Source organism: Vigna angularis, chromosome 1 (assembly GCF_016808095.1).
Source record: "Vigna angularis cultivar LongXiaoDou No.4 chromosome 1, ASM1680809v1, whole genome shotgun sequence".
Taxonomy (NCBI): Eukaryota; Viridiplantae; Streptophyta; class Magnoliopsida; order Fabales; family Fabaceae; genus Vigna; species Vigna angularis.
In genome coordinates, this window is record NC_068970.1 from 26471696 (window position 1) to 26492879 (window position 21184).

A 21184-nucleotide genomic window follows, 5' to 3' on the forward strand; every position below is an offset into this window, starting at 1 on the left:
AAATTGTGTTGGTACAATAAATACAAAATAATTTCACTTTAAATTTATTAAAATAATATAACTTAAATAATTTTTTTAGCTTCTAAACTTGTGTAAAATTGAATTAGTCTTTGTTTAAAATTGTGATAAACTTTTTTTTTAAATTGTAAAGTAAATAAATATAATTGTTTTAATTTAGTTATATTATTTTTTTAGATTTGTTAAATGATGTTTTAAATTAATATTTTAATTAAAATATATTAAAATGATGTAAAACAAAATACATTTAATATGTAAACTTTTTTAATACAATTGGATAAATAAAACTATATTAATTCATTTTTAAATTTTTAAAACTAAAATAAATAAAAAATTAAAACAAAAATAAATTTTAATTTCATGTTTAAATTTACAAACTAAAAACATTTATAATTTAAATAATATTAATATTATAATCATAAAACAACGTATGATATTGTTTTTAAAATATGTTTAAGACGGTTGAAAGAAAAAAATATACTTTAATTAAAAAGTTATTTTGTTACGTCCTATAATTATACATATTTGTTCACGTGAATAGATTTGAGGGAAAGTGATTGAGTGAATTTGAGAGGATCTAAAAATATATTTTGTTGTTTTTTATTTGAGTGAATTTGGAGGTAAGTGAAAGTAAATTTTTTTAATATGTCAAATCAATCAAATCCTACACTAATTCTCACAAACGTTGCTTTCAAATTCACTCTCATTTACCTCCAAATTCACTCGAATAAACAATAAAAAAGTTTATCTTCAAATCCACTCAATCACTCTCTCTCAAATCCATTCAAGTGAACAAAGAGTTAGGGATTAAGGTAAAAAGTAATTTAAATGTCTTTTTCTTCTAACTTTTTAGCATAAAATGAAAAAAAAATCATAATTTAGATAATTTAGATGTATCTTGATGATATAATCTCAAAATACTTAAAATTAAAACATCAAAATTTAAAAATTTATAAAGTAATATATCAAAATAGACAACAAAATTAACCATTATCTCAACAAAATTAAATTGTTATGATAAAGATTAAACAATTTAGTTATCATAATAGACAACATCAAATCATGAGTGGTAGAAGAGTTGATAAAATAAGATGAAACCATTGAACTATAAGAGTGAGTGAATTTACATGTGGAATGGGTGGTAATACTCCTACGAGGAAGCAAGAAATAGTAGCTTGTATGGAGGGTCTCCCTAACAACACACAGATGTACATATCATCAAGATTCGGAATTCAAATACCTACTCACTCATCAATTCTTATTTACTTTATCATGAAACAAACAAAATTAGGTTAGGAGTTGACTTTTTATATTTAAATATATATATATATATATATATATATATATATATATATACATTTAAATTAAATATTACTCACAACTTATTTCCATAAATTTTCTGCATGTATACTTTTTTAAAATAAAAAAAATGTATATGTTAAATTTTATACACAAACAATAACGGTTTTCTTCTCTTAAATCTATTTTTTAATCCATTTTTTTAGTTTTGTAAGAGAAAAGTCTGTACTTGTGTGAAAACTTTAGTTTAAACTCATTCATAATTGAATTTTAAGATTTAAAACGGTCTAAAGAATATTTCTGAAATATATTTTAAAATCAGTTATATTGATATAAGATTGTATTAAGTAAAAATATAGACACAAGTTAAAAAAAATCTACACTTATTGATTAAATTAATTTTTAAGATATGATAGTTTGAAAATAATAAAATTATAATCTTAACTTGAATGAGAAATAGGAAAGATCTAAATTTAAGAAGTAGATCAAGTAGTTTAATTTTCTTCATTCTTCAAGAGGACAGACATGTTCTTTAAGTACAGTGTGTTCTTCTTTTACGCGACATTGGTTGGTAGTGTGCTCTTTTGAGACATTAATGTAATTACAGACATTAACCCTCCTTAGCGCAAATAAACTTTTCCTTTTGATAATAAGATATATTTTTTGAAAAAATTTATATGCTTGAGAATATGTATGTAAATGGTAAAATAATTGTTTATCAGACAAATAATAATTTAAATAATTTTTAAAATATTATATTTTGTAAATAATATATAATGCTATCTGAAGTTAAATTAACTCAGTGTATATTCTAAACTTGACATAGAAACACATACAACATGTCAATTTAAAGAATATTATGTCCTTTATGATAAAATTTCAAGAGTTATGTACCCAAGTATTACTTGTATGTATGCTAATGTTCTTAATATTTTTACTCAAATTTAAATATATTATAATATTTCAGTGTTAACTTTAACACATTTCATATTTGAAGAATAATATTTCCTCCAATGCTCAAATAAGTGTATGCAATTTTTTATAATATTATAATTTTTTTTCTTATTAATTATTTTTTTACTAAAACAGTCTTTATTAAAATTACTGAAAAACTGCATCAACTTTGTAAGAAAGATATCAGTATTTATTAATAAAATAGAAAATTTTAAAAAGTATAAATTTATTATAATCAATTTTTTAATTTTTATAGTTTATTAAAAGATATAGAAACTTGAGTATTTTTTTGTTCTTAAGAAAGAAAAAAGAAAAAAAAATGGAATTCTGGCCTTTTATTTTAATGTATAAATGATCACTGGTGGTTATGTCACAAATATTTGTCTTCTGGGGAAAGGTAGGGATTCCTGATGTAGACCAATTGAATTTAATTTCCAAATAAATGATTTATTTGTTCATTATTATTCATTTTATTTACTCTTCTGATTTTTAAAATTATAATCATATATTATCTAATTAATAATAATAATAATTTATATTTACATATATATAATTTATAATTTTTTAAAAATGGAAATCTATAAAATCACTTATGCAAAATTCAATACAAATATTTATAATATTATATTAAAAAAATCTATTACATCTTCAAAAAGATAACAGTTACATTTTAAAAATTAAAAAAATTAACCTCTTATTAGTAGAAAAATAAGATTAAACATATTAGAAAAAAAGTAATTAAGCAAAACACATTTTTTATTTTCTTCTTTAAGACAGATAATTTTTTCTTTGAAATGAACAGACATGTTGGTTTGAAAAATATGTAGTGTGACCCTTCTTCTTAAAATAAAAAAAAAAACATTGTAGCCAAATAAAAAAACATCCGTTATATCTATTAAGCACAGTTTATTGTATTTATTATATGTAGAAAGATTAAAGAGAAAAAGAAAATTATAAAACCAAAACTTGTCTGGGTTGGATATTAGCTGTCAAGTATATTTATGACAATATACATTTAAAAATGTTACGTAAGGAATTATTGTATTATATTCCTTTCTAGCTTTATAAAATCACATTTTGACATTAACCTGTTCCTCCTTCTTCTTCTTCTCCTTCTTCTTTCTCCACAACAAGCCACACACGCCTCTGTATTATTTTTTTCTCAGCTTCACTTTCTTTTCCTCCATTTATGAGGTTTCACTAGTTTTTCTTTCTAGGATCAGTACTTCACTTCTTTCATTGTCCCATATATGCCTCTGTTCCCCACACTGCATGCTACTTTTTCTAAGTTTTTGAATTTTCTTACCATAGTATTGCAATGAAATTCTAATCACAGGCACTGCTTAAAGTTTCAAGCTTTGCAACTTTTGGAAGATACCCATCTAACCATTTCAGTTGCCTAAGGAAGGGGTTTTGGTTTCAACCATTCCTGCTTTTACCTCCAAAAGGGTCATAGATGATAGCCAGCTCTTTCTGCAATGCTGATTCTATGTTTTCAGTAAGTTCTTAACCTAAATTTAGTACCATTTGTCTTTTTTGTCTTTCAAGTGTTATCCCGTGTTCTCACTTTTCATGGAAGTTATTAGTGAATGAGTTTTTCGGTGGAAAACTTCTAGAATTTGTGATCAAAATTGTTGTGTTTTATCTACCTCTCTAATCGTCATCAATCCTTGCACTCCAATTCCGAGAGAATTATGATCAGAATTGTTCTTGTTGAAAGTACATATGTAATAAATGAGTGGTTGAGCCTATATTTTATTGGTATTTTTGATTTACTAAACCCCAACTCCAAAACCAACCCTGTGATTCTCTCTCTGGATTAACCATTGTCTTTTTCCGGAAATTAATTAATCACTCCTGTGTCCTTATGCATGTTGTCAATTAAGATATCCTTTAACATTAAACAAAGGTGGTTGGGAAGATTTTGTACGCAAGTTAGATTCGTTCATGCAAGGTGTATGTATGTGTGAATGCGTGTGTATGTGTGTGCTTACAATCTCTTTTTCAGAAATCAAATGGTGGCCCCCCCACATTTGAGGTTCTGGACACATCACAAAGATAGAAATTTTTTATTGATTACAATTAAAATAAACAAAAGAAAATCAATAATTTAACAATAATTTTGGCATGGTATGTAAGCTCACAATGTTGACTAGACTATTCTGGGATTAAGATATTTGAACCATTAATAAAGTTGTAAACCAAACCATTGAATACGGTGATCAATGTTTGTGACAGTGATGACCTTTGGAAGGTTTGTATTGTGGCTTATGTGGTTTGAATATGCATGGATGGTTCATTTTCTGTTGGCAGTTCTTTTCTTTGTAGTGTAGCATCATGGCTATGCCTATGGGGCCACGTTTTGATTTTCGGTTGTGGTGTAGCTGTTACCAGTTTGTATTCTGAACTTATCTCATATATTTAATAAATGGTCCTGTTTTACAGTGTCAGCATTGTTCTGACTGAAGAGTGCATGTTGGTATGAGTTCATGATGTATTATTAATGTAAAAAATCAATCTTGTAACTAGCAGTATTATTTTTTGCAAGCAAAGTTTGAGGATACATATTTATGGATGGAAATCATTTCTTCTCATTTATTGTCTCACTACTTAAAACGAGACTCTTCATTGCACAAAGTTTTTTTTTTTTTCCTTTTCAACAGTAGCACTCTCTCTCTATATATGTGTTCTGTGTTACATGTATGCATGGCAGGACCCTAGAGCAGAAGCAAACACTGCCATATGGGAGGGAAAAAATTTCCTCTTTATTGGAGAAGTGTTTGAAATTTGATAAGCTTTCATCAAATGAAGGCATTAGTTTGACTTTGGTCCTTGTTTCCTGTCAGTTTTATTTTTTATGCTTTTCTAACTTCTTTCATGGAGGGACAAGGTTTTGAATTCTGATTGTGTTCTTTGACAAAAAATTGTTGTGGTTTTTGAAGTTGTGAAAAAATGCAACTGGGGCAGCCAGAGTTGCAGTTGTGATCTGATTGCAGTGAAAACCTTATGTTGCAGCTGAAATTACAGTTCAGAGAGGGTGCTGATGGCAGATTTATTCAAAGAACTGTTTGCTCATTCAATAGATTACCCCAACTTTTTTTTATCTCCTGTAAATGGATGACAATCATACTGAACTAGGGGCCAAAAGACTGTAACTATGGAACCAGTGGGACCAACCCACATTGACTCCAATTTGTATTCAGTACTTCCTCAATTTGTGGCTTTTGGCTTCCCCAAAGTTCTGTTGAACATGTTTCAAGCATAAAAGTAACTAAAATATATATGGTAGTAATTACTGTGTGTGTTGAATATGAACTATAGTTGTGTGTCTGACAACTATTATACTCAAGTAAGAGAAAGTGTTGATGATTTGATAGTTTCTTTTATAATCTGTATTCCTCTTTTCATTTTGTTCATCCTTCTTATACAAGATGTTTCATTGTTGATGCCACCAGAGAGAAGAGGGGATAGATGTTAGAAAGATGATGGAGCATAAAAGGAGTCCCTGCTCTGTTGACCAAAGCAGTTATACTTCTATTGCATCTAAAAGGCAAAAGGCTGATTTATCTATCAGCACTAAGGTTTCTTTTTTTCTCCTTCTGTTGTTCTTGGCTGCTGAATTACACTTCTATTTCATTTTCCTTTTTTCTTTTGAGCATCTACTTATATATTTTTATAGATATCCAAGCTTTACTATTTGAAAGTTTTCATCTAGAATCATGCAATGGTGCCTCTTCTGATCTTCTCTATATAAACTCTCTTGTTCGTAGCTTGTAATCTATGAATTGCCACATATTACATTTGTGTTTCTTATCATGCATAGCATAATTTCAAACCTTGAATAGGACTGTCTGTCTTATGTTAACCTGCATAATTTCAACCTGTTACATGGAACTCTCCTTGATACTCAATTTGGATATGTGATTTTCTTCTAAATTGAAGGTTTACTTTCTTCTTTATTTCTTTGATTTTTCATGTAACATTTCCAATGTTTCTGTGGATAGGAGAGGAAGGAGAAGATTGGGGAACGAATTGTTGCTCTTCAGCAGCTTGTTTCACCATATGGAAAGGTATACAACAACTATAGTTCCTGACGCAATAACAACTTATAAATTTGATGCTCGTCAAGCTCATTCTTGAATGAAATAAAACTAAGAACTGCTTATTTGAGTTATATGATATGTTATGTTATGTTTTTGGATTGAATGAATTGTTCTTTAGTTTCTCTGAGCTTAAAGAGTCTCTACTTCTCACTGCAGACAGATACATCTTCTGTTCTAAAGGAGGCAATGGAATACATAGGATTCCTTCATAAACAAGTTAAGGTTTGGCCATTCTTGCTACATTATGCTGAAATTATCACTGTTAATATTCTAGTAATTGGTTTCATATATAGCAAACATACATACTTGGTTTGGACCTAAAAAGACATTACAGATTCTAAATCATGTTTAACAAGACCTTGATCTTATGCAATTTTTTTCTCTTCCTTTTTTGGCAGCTGCTCAGTGCTCCATATCTTGAAACTTCAGCAGCAGCCAAGATGCAGGTAAGCATAACGTGAACACTCTCACCATGGATTAGCAAACGGATGAGGTCACACATTTTCTTGTGGGGGCGTTCAGCATCAAATTCATGAAACATTTATCATACCCACAAGAACCCTTGTCTCTACCATTCTTATTGTCGATTCATATGCTATGTTATAAAGTGGCCACATCTCCCCCTGTTAAGTTTCATATATATATATAATATATATATATATATATATATATATATATATATATATTCACACAGTTTTTTTTATGTAAATACAGGAATTGATGTGCTTATTTGAGAGCAACCCAAGAGTAAAAATGTAATATTTCATTGAAAACTGACAAAATCAACCAATTTAAAAAGAACTGCAGAGTAAAAATACAATAATTTTGGAACAAGAGAGTACTATGTAGCATGACTTTCTTGCAAATCATGAATGAAACCTTGATTAATGAAAGCAGTTCAATTGGTGGTTATAATTGAGTTTTTGCCATTTCAGGGTATGGAAGCATGCAGCCTGAGGAGTAGAGGGTTATGCCTTGTTCCTGTGTCATTTACAATTGGAGTTGCTGAGAGCAATGGTGCAGATATCTGGGCTCCCATTAAAACTACAACTTCACCTAAATTGGAGAATGATGTGTCTCAATTTCATTGACAAAGTTTCTCACTTTTATTGTAGCCTAAAGGTTGCTATGCTAAGTTGCTAAAGCAGTGTAGTGGCATGAAAATTTGTCATCATACATCTAGATGGAATCCTAATAGCTAAAATAGTTAAAGCATTAAAAGAACTTTCTAGTCATGAAGCTGTTCCACACCTTTAAGATTTTAAATGGGTGATGGGGCTAAGCTTCCTTAATTTCTTGTGCTGATTATTAAGTGTATATTTCAAAATTTCTAGTTGTATAATGATTCCATGTACTGATTAGCTTAATGAAAGTCGTTTCTTGATTTGATGAAAGAAACAGTGTCAATGTTTCACTGTCCTGATTTAGATATCTTTTTCCATATTTCATTTCTGCTTTTTGACCTGCATTTATCAATGCTGTTTAGTGTAAGCTAAAAATCAATAAAGTTAGCTGTCTTGAATATTTGGCACGAATAACGTTGGGACGATGGTACCAAGTACTGTTAAATTTTGTTAATTTAGCCATAGAATCTAATAGTGAGAAATTTTATAATGATATCTGATATTGAAACTTTATTATATTTAAATACATTATACTAAAATCCAAAATGGCATATTTAGTATGGTTGAGAATTTAAATCTGAGTCCAAGTTAATCTAAATTTTAAATTGAGTATGAATGACAATCTTGAAGAAAGAAGATTCGTAAACTTAATTTATTCGAAAGATCCATCCGATATAAAATAATTTTTAAATTGGAAATTTGTTTTTAGAATGAATGCTACTTTAAACATGAACTTTGATGAAAGTGAGCTTTATTAAATTTTATACTTGTTCAAGTTAACATAAAGTTGGATTTTGAAGAAAAAAAGTGCGATCATAATTAGAGGTTGAATTATGTTACAATAGAAGTGTCCTTGTAACTGTCGTGTACCGACAGTTCGACCATTTGTGCTTGATTGATGGGCATTTTTAGTAAATTAATAATGTCTTGTGTGCACTTTTATGTTATTTTTGTTCCTTGTTGAAAATTATACAAATTGGGAGAAAGTCGTTTTCGAAAGTAAAATTAAAAAAAAAAAAAAGAGATTGAAATTGATGTTCACTTTTGTTGAAGTCAAGTGACCTATAGCCTCTCCCATGAGGTCTTGGGTTGGTGTATGCATTTGAAAGTGAGCCTTGCCTACTCAAATTGCAATATTTTAAAAAAAATCTTGAAAAAGATTTCAATATCCTGGCATTGCAAGCATCTCCATTTTACAAGAGGTAAAAATAGTTTTTTTCTCTCTCTGAAATTTGTATAATTTTAATAAATACTTAACAAGTAAATTTGATGGCAGTGTTAATTTAGTATTAATTATACATCTAACCATCAAAAATCATTTTTAATTATAAAATTGACGTGTTTCCTTAAAGAAAAATCAAGTTATATCAATTATTAGCACTGTTTCCAGAATATCTTACAAGAAAAAAAATCATATATATTAAAGTAGAGGATCATGGCAAATTGTTGAATTTGAAATATTCAAGCAGACGATTGAAGGAGAATTGATGTGTCCTGCAATATAGTTTTGTTGTTGAAGATTGAGCTGATGAGTTAATCTTATTGCTTGATTAGTGTTTGAGTTGTAATCATGTGTTTAAATGCTTTAATGTTAATTGATTTTGATTAAATTAAGAAGTGCTACAAATTTTCTTATAAAAACTAAATTAGTTGTGGGTTAAAATTAATTTTCAATGACCTATAGTGTTAATCTTAAATGGATTTGGAACTAATACATAATAAAACTTGATTTTAGTTTATTAATCTTATTCAAGTTTTTTAAGATTTGAGGTTCATTTTGTTTCATCCTATTAAAACATACTTTCAATTGATTGTAATCACTAAAGACTTTTATTTTTTAAGTAATTTTAGCCAATCAAGTATTGAGACCTTAAACGGTTCAATTTCTAAAATTTCACTATATGGTCTAATTCTAAAGATAACAAATATTTTAATTAAGGGATATGAGTATAATTTTAACTTTCTAATGTATGTTTTTTTTTTTTGTGTGTGTGAAAGTTGAAGACAACTAAGGAGTATACAAAAAATGTATGTTTTTGTCTTTAGTAGACACTATGATGGTCCTTGTCTAATTTGTTATATTAATATAATTATAAGTAAGTTCTAATGATTACATATTTTTCTAGATAAAATTAAGTTATGAAGAAGTTTATATCTTTAAAATATTTTATGAAGCAATGGTCTCATGAACATATATTTCAAGAAACAAATGAAATTGTGTGATTATATTTAACTGCATTTATTATTTAAATTGTTTTCTTAAATAGAAATGATGTAAGTTTCTTTTTAAGAGGCTAAAGATGTTAAAGATAAAAATACACTTTAAAGCTTACACGGAGAACTTACAAAATCCAGAATTACCAATTTAAGTTACAATGGTCATTTTCAAGAAAACTATAAAAAACTATATAGGATCTCGTCTAAACTTTTTGCTTTAACTTATTAATTGGTTTTACTGGTCTTATAATTTATGATATGCATAGTTTATTTTGTTTTAATGAAAGTGATAAGCTACAACATTTAAAATATTTCTTGATAACTAAATCTAAATTAAAGGATTTTATAAAAGAAATTATATCTTGAAATTGAAATCATGGTTAAATATCAGATAATTATTTCATATATGTGTATAATATTTTATAAATGAATAACAATATTTTGACTATATGTTTAATTTATCTTAGTTGTATGTTCGGTTTATTTTGATTATATATTTGATTTACCATTTTGATTATATATTTTACTTATCTTAATTATATTTTGATTTATCTTGATTATATCTAATTATATTCGATATTACTGATAATGAGATATTACATAATTTGTTTCATAAGTTTCTTTTAGGAGAAAATTTCTGAAGGTTGGAGAGAAGATAAAATCAATACTTTCTATATTAAATACAGTATGATTTTGAGATACATACAGAATATCAAAAGTTTTAACAATGAATATCTTTCTATGCTCTTTGATGTCAAGAAGGAAGTAATGGATTAAAATTTAAAATAATTGTACTGTATGGACTAGACGACCATATATAATAATATCCCACACTAAGCAAGCCGGACGGCTCTAGAGAACAGAAAATAGCTAAGTAGCAAGGAAATATGGCGAACCAACAGATAAGCCCGAAAGTCCGGTTAAGTTTCGATAAACAAGTTTTCTATGCAAGGATTAAGATAAATGGTAATTAGGAGTATTTGACTGAGATTGGACCGAAATTAAGGTTTCACTAATCTCAAGCTTATGCCAAAAATTATAAATACAGGTTAAAGGTAAGAAGTAGCTGTCATTTACTATGCATTTAATACCATTGTTCTGAATTATGTATAAACAATTTGCTAACTTAAACATCGGATTACCTTTGATAGATACCTTCCGTACGGTAGAACGAAAACAAGGATTAGAAAATCGGACGACATCAAATGAAAAATTATGTAGGTGTTTAAAGTTACTCACCTCAAACCCGAAACAATAATATATCTCATAGCTTTAACAAATGATATCTTACAAACGAAAGATTACAAGGAGGATTTTTTGTTTCATCCATTACTTTTAGATATAAAATTTATCATATTCATCCAAATTATCGTCCCTAACTACGACAATCTTATACAGTACACATCGACAGTGATAAACTTCAGTTCTATTATGAGCTGGACTTAATGTTGACTATTATCGGTAAACTTAAAACAATTTTAACAATATTTTTAGTCAAATTGAAACAATTTTAAAAATTCTATAATGATTAGATTAAGTTATGTATTTTCTGTTTGTGAAAGAAATTCTAAGCCGGTGAAAGAAAAACTAAAATTTGAAAATGTTAACAATAATTGAGAAATTAGGGGTTTCTCATGTGGACAAGTCATACAATAATAGAACATGATGCAGTCATTCAATCTATTAGAAAAATAAATTAGCAGTTAGTCATAGGCATAGCCATAGTATCTTATCTATTAGAAAACAATCAATATTAGTACAAAAAGAACTATTAAGTTACTTATTTGTAGATAATCAAACAAGTTTCACTATCAAGTTACTGTTCATTCATCGCCATACGGCTTATCTAATGAGAGGTTTTAAATTATAATAACAAGAGCACATATGTTTTTACAAGAAATGCAGTTCCTTCAATGACAATGAATCATATTCATTCAACCATAAGCAATAGGAGTTTTTTGACTGCACATATCATCTGTGACTCTATTAAACTAATGAATAATAAAAATCATAGATATGCAGTGATTCAAATCAGCTTACAGGAACACAAACATATTAAAAGAGAAAAAAAAACGGCTGAATATCCAGATAAGATATCTAAAGCATTCCCCACCTCAGAGTAGGATCCAGGTCATGTGGCCTGTTGCACTTTCTCAAACACCTAAGAAAAGCCATAAGAACACCTCAATAGTTATTTGAAGATATTTTACTTAGGAGGGGTGGAGGGGGCAGAACAAGGAAAGGGCATGAGTTGCAAAGGGCAAGGAAGTTAACTGATCACAAAACCTATCATCATTAAAATACAATTATTATCATTATATTCTCCTTTGCTATTTCATCTCACGGTTGTTTGGGTAAACATGTGCTGTTACAAAATACAAGGTTGTCTCTCGAACTTGATGACCATCATAATCATCAGCTGTATGCTACTGGCCAATTTGCAAATAACGTAGTTCTTGGAAAACTGCCTTAATTGCAGTCATCCCTAATCTTTCTAGTTGAGACCTCTTTGGGGGCTGCCTTAATTGCAGTCTTATGGGTAGTGGCTTAATTCTACATTGATTAGAGATATAACTTATATAGAGCTTAAAAAGCCTGGAGAATCATCACTTTATAAGTTTGTTTTACGGAGTTGAATTAAATCCTAAGGCCAAATTAAAAAATGATAGAGTCTATCCTAAATTTATTGAGTCAATTACATCGTCACACTCCAGACAAAAGCCTAGGCATGAGGGGATGCTGGAAATCAGCCTTAACTTCAGTCAATCCTATCCACAAATGTTTTGCAAAGGCTACCTAGAAAGGGACTGACTAGAAAAGTGTGGCGCCAATTGCAGACATGTTTATAGAATCAGGAATTGTTTTTAGAATGTCTTGTCCCTACACCTCTCAACAAAATGGCAGGACTGAGAGAAAATACATACATATTGCTAAACTTGGCCTAACTCTGTTAGCACAAGCCAAAATGCCCATACATTATTGGTGGGAAGCCTTCTCAACTGTTGTTTATCTAATCAACAGACTACCATCATCAATAAATCCAAACAAAAGTCCATAATCCCTGATTTACAAGAATGAACCGGACTTTGGAAACTTGAAACCTTTTGGTCGTGCCTGTTATCCTTGTCTTAAACCATACAATCAAAATAAACTCCAGTTTCATACAACTAGGTGTGTGTTTCTTGGTTACATTAATTCACACAAAGGATACAAATGCATTAACTATCATGGGAGAATTTTCATCTCAAGACATGTGATTTTCAATGAGAATCACTACCCTTTTCATGAAGGTTTCATTGATACAAGAAATTCTTTAAAAGAATTAACTGAACCTATGTCAATTTTGCTTCCTTCCAAATTACTCTGTAGGTACCACTATCAACAATACTCTTAAACTAAACAACAATACTATAAGTCATCAGGAAGAAATCATAAGTGATAGTCCTGCCAACAATGGTACAAATGAATGAGATCTTGGTGAATTTTTTACTAATACATCAAGAGAAAGTCAAGAAGAAGGTTCGACAATATAGAACAACAGTAAAACTGAAACTGAAAACAATCAACCTAACACCAACACTCATTGGATGGTGACCAGAAGCAAAGCTGGAATTTACAAGTCTAAACAACCATACATAGGATTGACAAAGGTTCGTGAAGATGATAAAGAACCAAGAAATGTCAAGGAAGCTCTAATCAAGCCAGAATGGAAAGAAGCCATGGATGCAGAATTCAAGGCTCTAGTGTCTAATCAAACTTGGACATTAATACCATTCAAGGGTCAAGAAAACATCATAGACTTAAAATGGGTCTTCAAAACCAAGTATAAATCAGATGGTTTAATCGAAAGAAGAAAAGCAAGACTTGTTGCAAGAGGTTTTCAACAAACAACAGGCATAAACTTTGATGAAACTTTCAGCTTGTGGTCAAGTCCAACTCTGTCAGAATCATATTAGCCATTACAGTACATTTCAATTGGGATGTTAGGCAACTTGACATAAACAATGCCTTCCTAAATGGAAATTTGAAGGAAACAATTTTTATGCATCAACCTGAAGGCTACATAGACTCAACTAAACTGAATCATATATGTAGATTGTCTAAGGCCATATATGGTTTGAAGCAGGCACCAAAGGCTTGGTTTGATAGACTAAGAGACACACTTCTGAATTGGGGTTTTCAAAACACCAAAAGTGATTCTTCTCTATTCATTCTTAGAGGTACAAATCATATCACGTTCCTTCTCATTTATGTTGATGACATTATTGTAACAGGAAGCAACTACCAATATTTAGAAACATTCATCAATCAATTGAATGTTGTATTCTCACTAAAAGACTTAGGATATATACACTACTTTATTGGCATTGAAGTACAAAGGAATAACAATGGAATGTACCTAAGGCAAACTAAGTACATAAAAGATATTATGAAAAAGTTCAACATGGAGACAGTATCTGTTTTTCCAAAACTAATGGTGCCCAAAACTAATGGTGGCGGGTAGACAATTCACTACAAAAGGGGAACCAATGAATAATGCTACTTTGTATAGATAAGCCATAAGTACATTGCAATATTTGACCAACATAAAGCCAGACATTGCTTTTGCTATCAACAAACTCAGTCAATACATGAGCACACCTACCATGGATCATTAGCTAGGAATAAAAAGAATACTAAGATATCTTCAAGGCACAATGAACCTATGTTTGCACATAAAACATTCAAATGATCTTAACATAATTGGGTATTCTAATGCAGATTGGGCAACTACTGATGACAGAAAATCCATGCTAGGACAATGTGTGTTTATTAGAGAAACTCTTAGTCTTCAGGAAAACAAAAGGTAGTGTCACGATCAAACAGAAAATCAGAATACATAGCCTTGGCTGATCTTGCTTTTGAAGTAGCTTGGATTAGATCTCTGCTGACAGAACTTAAACTACAAATGCACAGAAAACCAATTTTGTGGTGTAATAACCTAAGTGACAAGTCAATTGCTTCTAATCCTGTCATGCACGCACGGTCTAAACACACTGAGATAGTTGTGCACTTCATACGTGATCAAATCCTACAAAATGAAGTAATTGTGGCCTAAGTTCCTACTACTGATCAAATTGCAAACTGTTTGACTAAACCTCTCATTCATACCAGATTACTTGCTAAGAGACAAACTTGGCATAACCATGTCACCACCAGTTTGATAGGGGAGTTAAACACAATCAAATATTCTATCAATTATCTTATCATTTATGACTCTTGATTTTGGCCATTCATAATATTAATTTTCTTTTATGGTGTAATATTAGAGTAATTATTATAATTATTCATTAGCATCTATTTAGGAAAGTTTTTGTCTGTATTACCATAATTATAGGATCTTATCTGTACATTACTACTTATATTTAAACAATACATGATCAATGCAAATTATTACATTCAATATCATTTTCTATTTAAAATGAATTGAGCGTTTAGAAGGTTTACGTCTTATATCAATTAGAGATACCATCATGATCAATGTAGACTCATAAGGCTTTGGACACTCCTTTAAAGAAAGGAAATCTTTTCTCAAGAATGACAATAGTAATTGAAGAAAACTTACCACAATATTAGCGTGCTCAATTATTCTTTCCAGTGAAATTTGGACCATCAATGAACAAGTTAGAAAACAGCTCAGCTACCCCAGGAATAACTTCCTGTAGAAGGATCACTAATAATTAAGCTGATAGTTAAACTAGAAAACATAAAAAAAGAAAAGGGAAGAAACGATGCATACATGCCTTGGATAATAGGTTGAAGCTTTCCGCGTTTTTGGCATGCTTTACCACAGGAGCCTTATCCAGTATCTTACTTCCTCTGACAGAACTGCTATGTGCACACAGCTCTGGAACTGCATTTTCCTACATGATGATTGGTTACAAAATCTAAAACGCTTCAAATTCTCTATTTATCCAGAAATGTCAGGGTAAAAATTAAAAAGGAAAGAAAAAGAATCAGATATAAAGCATGATCTTGAGTGATATTATTTGCTGGAAGTGATTATGTAAATTAGCATGACAGTTATAGGTTGGATCTGTCCGTTATGATTCATCGTAAACAAGAGTCTTTGCTGTGAACATTAGGAACAAGCAATTCATCTAATGCCTTATGTTCTCTCTCAACACATATATCACTTTCAGAACATGTTCCAACAATACATAATTGCATAAAGATATATTTCTGGCTACCCAAATGTGATAGGTGAGCATTACAGAGGGTAAAATACAGAATATAACAGTTGATGGGGAAAAAAGGCAACAGTATATATTGTCAAAAAAATATGTACCATCTATGAAGTTGTTAAAATCTATCATTAAATCTAGCTACTAAGAAAGATAACCAAGCAATTAAGTACAATACAGAGAACAAAAACTAAATTGATTAAGCAACTGTTTTTAACCTTTTCAACTTCCAAGATTTCATTGAAGTTCTTTTGTGCACGCTGTAGATCCTTTAGCACACGATCCCTGTCCCCAAATGATGCAAACATATACGTGGCAGCTGAAACATTATGACAAAGGCCACCATCATCTGTGGTAATGTAATGCTTATTTTTAATCTCTATAAAAAATATTTCCAACCTTCAGAACAACATCCAGATCAGTATCTCTAATATATTTTTATAAAAATGAGACCCGGCAATACAGTATGATGCCAGTGTTTATGAAAACATGAAAGCCAGTGAGAAACGAAAAAAAAAAAAATCCGTGCTGCAAATGTCACTTTGATATGTAGAAAACAAGTAGAACCACAGCTCCACACACAAAAAGCGGAAGCAAGTTGATGCTATCCCTTAAGTTTAATTTGATTGAATCTTTTAATGAAAAAATCTGGATAAGTATTAAATTGAATCATAAAAAGTGTAATTAAAATTTCCTCCTAGAAAATAAATAAGAACATGTTTCAAACTAATTACTAACCATCATCACGACTTTTTAAAGGAGGGACACCACGTCCACCAGCTCCCGGGCGAAGAACAATTGCTATCGCAGGATTGATCAGGAAATGTTCACTCGTTTGAATCTTAAGAAAAAGGAAAATACTTGCAGCACATGTAAATTTGATTTGACTGAAATATTTAGGTCAGAGGGGAAGAAAAAGCAATAGAGATTGTACCTTGCCTATATCTTCAAATGGAATAACCACCTGCCAAATAACCCATAAGAAATTATACGATAAGTAATAAAAAAAGAAGACACTACAGAGCAAACAGATTTTAAGTGTTCATAAGAAAGGGCTTTTCTTCTTTCTAAATTCATATAAATTAACAATTTCAGTAAATGAAGTTCAGGCAAAACAAAATCCTATAACTGTTTTTGCAAAACCGAAACCTAAGATGAAATCTAAATTACTCCAACTCCTAATTTTTATCAATATCTCTTAAAATTAAAACAGCGGACATCGGTGATAGATCACCTCGTACAAGAAACAACGCAAGCTATACATTTTGTTTGGTTGAGTATAAGCTGGGTTAGAAAAGAAAGAAAAGTAAAGAATGGAGAAGAAAATGGGGATTTGGTTGTGTAGAGATATGATGAAATTTCGGTGGGACTACTCTGAAGATTTTCATAGTGCATTTGATCAGAAATGCGAGGAAAGATGAACTGGTAATTCAATTATTAGCAAGATGCCATTTCGAGAGAAAATTGATTTTATTCTACTCTCTGCATCTATGATTAGCCTCCCACTATCTAGAAAATTCGATTTTATTATACACTCGTGTCCCATTACCAATCTTAATCGATAATGGTGTTTTAAATTGACAAAAATAGTATATGAAAAATTCAAAACAACCCGGAAACAAATTCATTAAAAATTATTATAGTTCCTCTTTTTTTCTTTTCTTTCAAACCAAATTTACACACACCTTTATACTTTCCATTCACGTTTGCTCTGCGTACTCTGTTTCACTTCAACTAAAAAATTTCCTTTTACCAATTTTTCACCCATTTCTCTTTATTTCTCTCTAGTCCTTTCTTCGCAACCAACAAAGTCACAGTGTTCACTACAAAAACAGGAGCATAGTCTGACCTTCATTTTAAATACAGTGGAATAGAAACAAATGTGCCTTGCTGAGATATACATACGACCGTGGTACAAGAATAATGTATCTAGTGCACAAGTATGTTCATGATCAACAACCTGAAAAATATGCTTCACTTGTCAGATCTGCAAACACAATCATACAAAAGGACAGTGTACACAGTCATCTTTTTATTTTTTGCATATCTGAACAGAAGAAAAACCACGGGTAATCGCCAACAAGAAACAAACAAGTTAAATTTTTGTCAGTCACCTCGTTCGGATGAAGACCAAATATAGTTTGAAGAGGCCCAGGCTTTTGATGGACAACAGTGAGCCCATGTGTTTCCAGGGGTGGCATCCTTGTTTGAGGGTTACCTCCTCCATAACCATTTATCCTATCACTCAAGTCAACTAATAACTTTAAGAAATAAACCAATATACGATGATAATACACCACCCAAGTATCTAGGACCAACATAATACACATTTTTTAAAACAAACATAAAGCCAAAAGCCTCACCTGGAACCATTTCCAGAAGCTTGTGTTTTTATTCGAAAAGTAATCTGACATTCAGTTATATATTAACAATAGTACTTTGCTGACATAAAAAACTATTAGAACTAAAAGACAATAACAATGGTACCACCTGCCCTGATGGACTTCCCAAAGTATGCCACCATGCACCAGTTGAACCTTCACTTTCAACTGGAACAGTCACTGAACCAAGAGGGACACTTACAGAATAGCTTTTCCAGTCATAAATTGCTACATTGATCTGCTACGTCAGCGGGGAAAGAAGTCAGTTTAACGAAAATCTTAAGAACAGATTTAATCGGTCAATTGAGAAGCTGATACTCCTTCGTAAATATCAATCCAAGAATACTAAGTATCTCCTTTGAAATAAGTTATAGAAAAAGAAATCTTGGTCTAGACGGTGTGAATAGCTTAAACATCAGTATCACTCTGCTAAGATAAGAACTGAACCTAACATTGATGTAATTACTCGAAATAAAAGAACATAGATGATAATAAGCTACCTGGACGGGAAGTTCATGAACATAAAAATTGAAATCCTCCCCCCACACTGGATTTCTTGAACCACGGATTATGGAACTGCGACAGCACACCATAATATCAACTTATGGGGGCCCTATGGGCAATGTCGAGCAAAATGTTTTTTGTCTAAGTAAATATAAGTTAAATATGGAAAACGGATATTTTCAGTGAGCGGCCGCGCTTCTAACAGAGAGACAGAGCATATCCCTTTTTATCATTTCTGATAGTACAAAATCTTTGCAATATCATTCACCTATATAAGACTAGAAACTAACTAAATTTCCTTGCCAAAGAAAGTAAGAAAACTAAGTGTTGATTGCAGTAAAGAACTTTAAGCCTTAAAGACAATGGCACAAACAAATAGGAAACACAGTTATACCCAAAAATAAAAATTGGAAAGTGTCTTTTCCTATGTAGCAGTTTCTTAAAAGAAAAGAAAAGAAAAGTCCTAATACAGAGGTCTTTCTAGTAAAGATTGAAACATTTGACAAGCAAAAACCTGTCATCTACATCCACAACTTCAATTAAATAGTTTATGTTTTGTTTAAGCCATATACATTACTGGAAAGAGTACCTTAAGAGACGGGTAGCTCATAGATGTGGTGAAGGGGAATATGCTCTGACTCAAGAAAATTCTTGAAAATATAAAAGAATATGCTCTGGCTCCATCATTTTTTGGAGAGAAATTCAAATGAAGAAGGGAGGAATCTGGATGAACAAACCTGAATCTGTTTTCGTCATCGCCACACGTGATGACAGCATAAGGATCTGGATTGCCTATTAATTTTGTACCAACAAGATCCTTACCAGCGAATAGTTCTACCTTAAAAAAGGGAATTTTAAAACAAAATGCAACTTCAGTTACCGTCAATAACTTCCGGTATATTAACAAATTCCAACTTAGTTGATTGAGACTATGATGATCGGCGATTATCTAATATTTTTTCCAGACGAAAGGAGGTATAATAGACTAAACATTGCCAGAAAAAACAATACCATTATCTGGTATCCCGAACTGGTTTCAGAATCCCCTTTAGGCTGTTCCATCAACAAAGATACGCAGAACTGTATGTGAAAACGTTAAAAATTACTCCAAGAAGCAACAAACGTGAAAATTTCGATGCGCTAAGTTATAAACCTCAAGAGTATTTTGGTTCTTCACAAACGAACAAATCATCACAGTTTCTCACACCATCAATATCAATTGACAAAAATGTGTTTTGGAAGACACAAAAAGCTATAACCTTGACTAGTTAAAACCACGTTTGGAAATGGAAAAACACATTGGAGATGAAAGGAAACACGGCAATAGATACATGAAAATCATGTTAGGCAATTGAAAACGGAATGAGTCTGTTTGAAAGTGGTGAGCTAATTCATCATGCAGATTCAGTTTTCAATTCTAGCAAACAATAAACTATAGAATTTGAAGACTAAAGGGAAAAAGATACAGAATATGCAGAATTTGCCTTGTGAGAAAAAGCGAAAACGAAAAAGGAAAAGTGCTTTCAGAATGAATCACAGCAGAGAGGGGAAATAATAAGAAGATTCTGAACCTTCTTCCACTGTTGACTCTGTTGCATGGTTAGTTGGTGAACCGAATATCACGTTATCATCATCATACGCCACGTGTCACTTCACAAAGGAAAACCTTGTCTTTCTAGGATTCAACTATCTTTCATATAATTTTGACGTTTTCCATAAAAAATATATATCTGTGTAGAAAAAATATATCTTTGACTCCATCATTTCTTAAAAACATTTACTATACAATTATTATATTATCATAAAGTACTAATTTATATGGTTGTACAGTGGAAATATAAAAGAAAAAAAGAAAAAAAAAATTGGTATCAAGAAATCACCACTCTTCTCTTTATTCTCATTTTACAATTATTTTACTTTTTCTTCCTTGTACATCCTTAATTATGTATTATGATAAATCAGTAAATATATGTAATTAATGTGGAAAAAAGTGTTATGTAGAAAACAACACCATGGTTTTCATAAATTTAAAATATCAATTTAATTCTATAATTTAAGTATGAAGTCAAAACTTCAAAACATTGACGAGGAGAGAAAGAGTGTTTAACGTGTAAACAAGAGCCAAGTATGCATTGAATTGGGTTCTAGAAACAATGAAAATAATAATAAAAAAGATTAAGGTCAAAACAAAGATAATATAATAAATAGATGGTGGGAACAGGAAACTGAAATCGAGGTACAAAGAGGGAGTAGAAAAGAGTGTCTTTTCGTGTATGAATGTGATCCATTTCTTACGCCAAATTCTTTTCCTCCATGATTTTTCACTTCAATATAATTAATGTTATTAATTTAATCATTGG

General features: G+C 30.6%; 2 protein-coding genes across 12 annotated transcripts; one reads left to right on the plus strand and one right to left on the minus strand.

The window, feature by feature from the left end:
- Positions 1-3316: 3316 nt before the first annotated feature.
- LOC108323769 (transcription factor bHLH153) lies at positions 3317-7774 on the plus strand. 7 transcript variants are annotated; one of them, XM_017556497.2, is made up of 7 exons: positions 3317-3419; positions 3608-3769; positions 5727-5852; positions 6276-6341; positions 6531-6596; positions 6773-6820; positions 7310-7774. In XM_017556497.2, the coding sequence occupies exons 2-7, from the start codon at positions 3728-3730 to the stop codon at positions 7463-7465; spliced, it is 504 nt and encodes a 167-aa protein (XP_017411986.1). In that variant the 5' UTR covers positions 3317-3419; positions 3608-3727; the 3' UTR covers positions 7466-7774. The 7 variants fall into 7 exon arrangements, with proteins under 7 accessions (XP_017411986.1, XP_052731207.1, XP_017411985.1 ...); XM_052875247.1 differs by having other exon boundaries at positions 6531-6590; XM_017556496.2 differs by having other exon boundaries at positions 3327-3465.
- A 3850-nt stretch (positions 7775-11624) lies between these two features.
- LOC108323562 (BAG-associated GRAM protein 1) lies at positions 11625-20466 on the minus strand. Of its 5 annotated transcripts, none has more exons than XR_008247945.1 (14): positions 19978-20364; positions 19836-19904; positions 19562-19662; positions 18821-18896; positions 18430-18558; positions 18303-18346; positions 18054-18177; positions 17789-17899; positions 16874-16903; positions 16678-16780; positions 16158-16288; positions 15495-15618; positions 15321-15414; positions 11625-11876 (listed from the first exon to the last, which is right to left on the minus strand). XR_008247945.1 is itself a non-coding variant. In XM_017556054.2 (14 exons), the coding sequence occupies exons 1-13, from the start codon at positions 20420-20422 to the stop codon at positions 15337-15339; spliced, it is 1143 nt and encodes a 380-aa protein (XP_017411543.1). In that variant the 5' UTR covers positions 20423-20466; the 3' UTR covers positions 11625-11876; positions 15321-15336. The 5 variants fall into 5 exon arrangements, 4 of the variants coding, with proteins under 4 accessions (XP_017411543.1, XP_017411553.1, XP_017411538.1 ...); XM_017556054.2 differs by lacking the exon at positions 19978-20364 and adding an exon at positions 20396-20466 and having other exon boundaries at positions 15499-15618; XM_017556064.2 differs by having other exon boundaries at positions 15499-15618; positions 20309-20395.
- Between the last annotated feature and the right edge of the window lie 718 nt (positions 20467-21184).